Genomic DNA, 5,000 nt, shown 5'->3' with positions numbered 1-5,000 from the left:
ACGGTTACCGTCCGGTGATGAGGACTGGTGCGGTTAAAGCTAGGCTACTGACGGAATAATCGGTGTTTAAAGCTCGGCTTCCTCCTGTAATCATCATCGGTGTTTAATGTGTTTAGGCCTCACCGCTGCGCTCGCTCCCCCGGCCTCGGTGTCCGGTAACGGCCCGTTTCTCCGTGCTGACCGGCTGCTCGCTGTTGTTGGGTGTCAGTCGGTGAGCTGACGGAACTTTAGCTCATGTCGAGTCCAAAAACACAAAAAGATAAAAATAGCGCGTCGCTGCGGCGCTTCCTCCTCCGCTTCCTGTTCGCTGGAGCGCGATCCTCCGCGTTTAACGCCCCTCAGCGCGACACTGCCCCTCTCAGAAGCTCCAGATTTCGGCTTTTTCCTTTATTTTTGTCCATTTCTGCCGTCGGTTCGAGGCTCCGCTTCGCCTGAACGCGCGTCTGTAGCAGCAGCGACCCGAGGGTTCCGCCTCCCACGAGTGATTGGCAGCCCGACGGGCCAATCAGCGCCGCGCATAAAGCCTTTCCATTTAAAGGTAACGCAGCAGTCACGACGCGCGCGCCAGAACACCGCGGACGGACGACGCGCCTCCGGTGCGAGAGAAAACAGTCGTGTTTCAGTCATTAATGACGAGCGTCGGCGGACAGAAGCGCTGACCCAAAACCAGCAGTCAAAACACGGCTCTCAGGCGGACAGCGCCCGCTAGAGGAGCGCAGAGGAACAGCACTGATCCAGGAGCAGCACGACACTCAATTACTGCAGTAAACATGAGCAGATCAAACCCGTGTTTTATTTTCACACACACACACACTCACACTCTCTCTCTCACACACACACACACACCTGCTAATGTTGTGTTATTAATGTTGTGAATATGTCAGATAATACAGGATCCTCTGAGAGTCAGTGAAGAGCCGTCAGATCTTCCTCCACATTTATTATACAGCCCAATCCAACAGGGAAATAAATCAACACACCACTATAACAAAACAAAAACACAACTAATATAAAACACACCGATCAGAACAAAACAACTCAGATTATTTTTCACATCATACAGCAAATAAATGTGTGTGTGTGCGTGTGTGTGTGCGTGTGTGTGTGTGTGTGTGTGTGTGTGTGTGGAAACTGAATTAATGTTTATTGATGAAGCGTCTGCACATCTGTTAATGTTCTCACACACACACACACACACACACACACACATACAGAATAAATTAGGGTGATGTTTGGTCTGCAGTGACGCGTGTGCAGCTGCAGCATTCCTCCGAGGTTCTTCAGGAACCCATGCGGGTGGTGGTGGTCTTGCGGTCGGAGAAGAAGGAGCGCAGCAGCAGCACCTGACTGACGCTCACCACCAGCAGGATCAGCGCCTCCCCGACCGACCAGAAGGCCACTCTGCTGTTCAGGTCTTCAGCGCGGCTGCGGCCCTGAGCCTCACGCAGCCGGAAGTGTGTCTGATAGTCCATCACTGACTTCAGCGCCTCGTGGATCGACACACACGCCGACTCCATCTGGAACAACAGAGCACTGCTGTTAGACACACGATAATCACACACACGCACACATGGTGTGTATGATGAAGATGAGTATGATGAAGATGAGTATGGTCCAGCAGTGTGCGTGTGTGTGTGTGTGTGTGTGAGCAGCTCCACCTCACCTGTGTTAGCGCTGTGACCCGGTTCTCGTTGGGGAAGAGCGGCGGGTCGTCTCCCACCTGGAAGTCGAAGTAGACGGTCTTGTGTGTGAAGGTGGAGAACTCGTTGCTGAAGCAGAACTTGTAGGTTCCGTTGCGAGCGGCGCTGAAGGTGAAGCTGTCGTACTGCTTCTTCATCTCCTTGTAGAGCACCGTCCCCTCAGGGGTCCTCCAGCCGGCAGTCCACGTCATAGTGGCCCCCGGTGACCACCTGCGGGAGCGCACACACACAAACACAGAGTGAGCCATGGCCACACCACACACACACACACACACACACACACACACACACACACACACACACACACACACACACACACACACACACACACACACACACACACACACACACACACACACACACACACTAGCCGCATTTCCATTATCGCGCCTAAAGCGAGCGAGTCAGGGCCAGTCGTGTTTCTACTGTCACTTCCGGGGCCTGATCGGGCCAAAGCAGAGCTTCCTCAGGGCCAGCGGCCGGCCTTTTTTGGCCTGCCTAATAGCTTGGGCCAAAGAGGGCCATCTGGGGCTTCAGGGCGGAGTGAAAGGAGAGATGGCGGAAGGAGAGCTGAGGTGCCGCCATTACACTAGTTTTCTGATCACACAGGAGTACACGCACCTGAATAAATACGGTCAGAAAAACCCAGAGCTGCTCAGTTTAATGCTATAAACACCTGATGGGCTCGAGCTCCTCTGCTGATCATCGCTCTCATGTTTCCCTCTTCAACGTAAGGCTGCTGCTGACACTAATAAAGCAGTGTTCATTTAACACGTGACATTTCTCTGCTGCGTCCTCTGTGTGTGTGTGTGTGTGTGTGTGTGTGTGTGTGTGTGTGTGTGTGTGAGAGAGACCGAGTGAAAAAGCGCTTGCTCTGCTGATGCTGTGAGCGGCTGGGTTTCCTTCTTTATTCTTTATTTCTTTACTTAAACAATTACAAATATGAGATATAATCTAATCAGATTAACTAAATAAAGCAATATAAACACACACACACAGGCTAGAGCAGTGCAGGAATATACAGGACTGATAAATTACAGCGTTTCAAGACATTTAAACTTTCATTAAGGCTGATCTGAAAACAGAGTGGAGATATTTCCTGAACACAGTGCAGAGCGCAGGAGTTCTGGAATATTACTGAAGTGTCTGGAGACGATGATGATGATGATGATGATGATGATCATTAGTGTGAGTGAAGCATCACACACCTCCTCCTGTTCTGTCATCAGTCCTGCAGCGCTGCTTTATGAACAGACTGAGGAGAACTGCAGGTAAACTGTGTTCTGAGTCCTCACACACGTGTTCCTGTGTTTATATGATGTGGAAATGTGAAATGTAGAGCTTTATCAGTGGATATCAGCTGAGCAAAGTGATATAATGAAAACACTGAACGCTCTCCTTAAGATAACCCAATAATCTGCAGCATCCCTAAATTACTCTCTTAATAAAGGGGAATCACCTGCTCAGTGTCATACAGTCAGGGGAAATATTCATCTGTGAGGGCTCTCTGGAGCATCTGGGCTGAATGTTTGACAGCGTCTATCTAAACCAGGACGTTATAAACACATGTTATAGCGAGTTATTAGCCGAGCATTTCTGTGGTTTTATATTATGGGTTATGTGCTGGGTCATCCCTCTGTTAGTGGCGAGACCGCTTGAGTAAATGAATATAATGAGTGGAACACACAGGCCTGTGCGTATAGACCTGTAGTGTGCAGCTCCAGTAGCGGCTCATCTGTGTGTGTGTCGGCTGTCTTCAGTGTGATAGTGTGGTGATGGTGTGGTGATGGTGGGCTTTACCTGCCTGATTCCCACTGAACTGGGCGGGTTGTGTGACGCTTGATTGGGGGTGTTCTGGGGGCGGGGTTTGCATGACGCGCTGTGAGCTACTGGCCCGACAGTGGAAGCGAGACATGACTTCAGCCTCACTGCTCATGCCCCCGGGCTATTGGCATGGCCCGGCCCGATAAAAGCCCTGCTCACACTGGCCCAACAGTGGAAATGCGGCTACTGAGTGAGCACACACACACGTTTACAGCATCAGCAGCTCAGTGGGTCACAACTGTGTGTGTGTGTGTGTGTGTGTGTGTTCACAGCAGACGCAGCTGAAGCGTCAGTTTTGTACTTGTTAAGCAAAGCCGCGGTCAGGCCTCCTGCGGGCCGGCTGCACCAGTGTTTTGTGCATTTGATGTGCTCAGCAGACACTCGCACCGCATTAACCAATCAGGAGATAGCTCAAGTAGAGGTGAATGAGTCTACACTGCTGATCAGCTGTCCTAAAGCAGACACACACACACACACACACACACACACACACACACACACACATTTTTACAGTGCTGTGACGGTTACAATAAATGGGAAATTTAATAAATAACAGAAATAATCCTCGTTAAAGCCATGTTAGCCATTAGCAAACAAGCTAGAATCAGTGGGCAGACAGAAGCCCCGCCCACCACGCGAGCCCGCGACTACTGCAAAGCGAATTTCACACGCGAATGAGGAGAGACAACTCAAACACTCACACCACTGCTCTCTCACACACACACACACACACACACACACAATATATTCACACAAGCACTGCCTGGTGTGAACGCTCCATGAGTGTGTTGGAGGGAATGTGTGTGTGTATGTGTGTGTGTGTTAGACAGAGAGTGTATAAGTGTGAGTGTGTATGGGTTCTTTCACATCAGTGGTTCGGTTCATCTGGTCCAGATCATTGGCAACATATAATGTATTGTTGTTCTGCTGTTTTGGGTCCATTTCACACAGCACTGCTTTGGTCCAAACTAAGCAGCACCCTCCTGCTCTCCCTCATGGAGCTGATACTGCAGTAACTGCATCTCATCTAAACTCCGCTAGTCCTGCTCCATATACAGCAGATTTCTATTGAGCCCACTGACTTTACAGCAGAATAAAGGTGTTTACAGCCCGGTACTAAAGATGGTTTTGGTTCATATAGCTGATATTACCCTTCATGACAACTGTGAGGGGGTGAATTGATTCATAACTCATCTGTTTCCTTTATATTAGGTTATATTAACTTTGCATAATTAAGGGCGGGGCCAAATACAGCTCTCCGTCTGGTCACGTCAGCTGATTCCGGCTGATGATCCGCTGAACTGGGCATTTTCATGGTATTTTTGTGTTGTTTTATGCGGCTTTACTCAGTCAGTCTCCTTTTGGGATTATTTCCTGCAATGATCAGATGATATAGCATGCTGTGTGCACTTAACTGAGCTCACCATTGACATGGCCTCCATTTCCCAGCTGAGTGAAGTTATACACTGATATAGC

The 5,000-nt window shown here is 49.6% G+C and overlaps 2 protein-coding genes across 2 annotated transcripts in view; both read right to left on the bottom strand.

Moving 5' to 3' along the window:
- Positions 1-508, bottom strand: part of fem1c (fem-1 homolog c) — a 9,589-nt gene extending 9,081 nt beyond the window's left edge. Inside the window, 1 exon segment of the mRNA XM_056464242.1 lies at positions 124-508. The gene's annotated coding sequence lies outside the window, so the exon portion shown is untranslated.
- A 417-nt stretch (positions 509-925) lies between these two features.
- tmed7 (transmembrane p24 trafficking protein 7) overlaps positions 926-5,000 on the bottom strand; it is a 5,199-nt gene continuing 1,124 nt past the window's right edge. Inside the window, 3 exon segments of the mRNA XM_056464240.1 lie at positions 926-1,517; positions 1,664-1,864; positions 1,866-1,910. Coding sequence (XP_056320215.1) covers positions 1,281-1,517; positions 1,664-1,864; positions 1,866-1,910 — 483 coding nt within the window. The 3' untranslated portion in view covers positions 926-1,280.

Source organism: Danio aesculapii, chromosome 8 (assembly GCF_903798145.1).
Source record: "Danio aesculapii chromosome 8, fDanAes4.1, whole genome shotgun sequence".
Classification (NCBI taxonomy): domain Eukaryota; kingdom Metazoa; phylum Chordata; class Actinopteri; order Cypriniformes; family Danionidae; genus Danio; species Danio aesculapii.
Note: the sequence above shows the minus strand (reverse complement) of the source record. Positions and strands in the feature narration are given on the sequence as shown.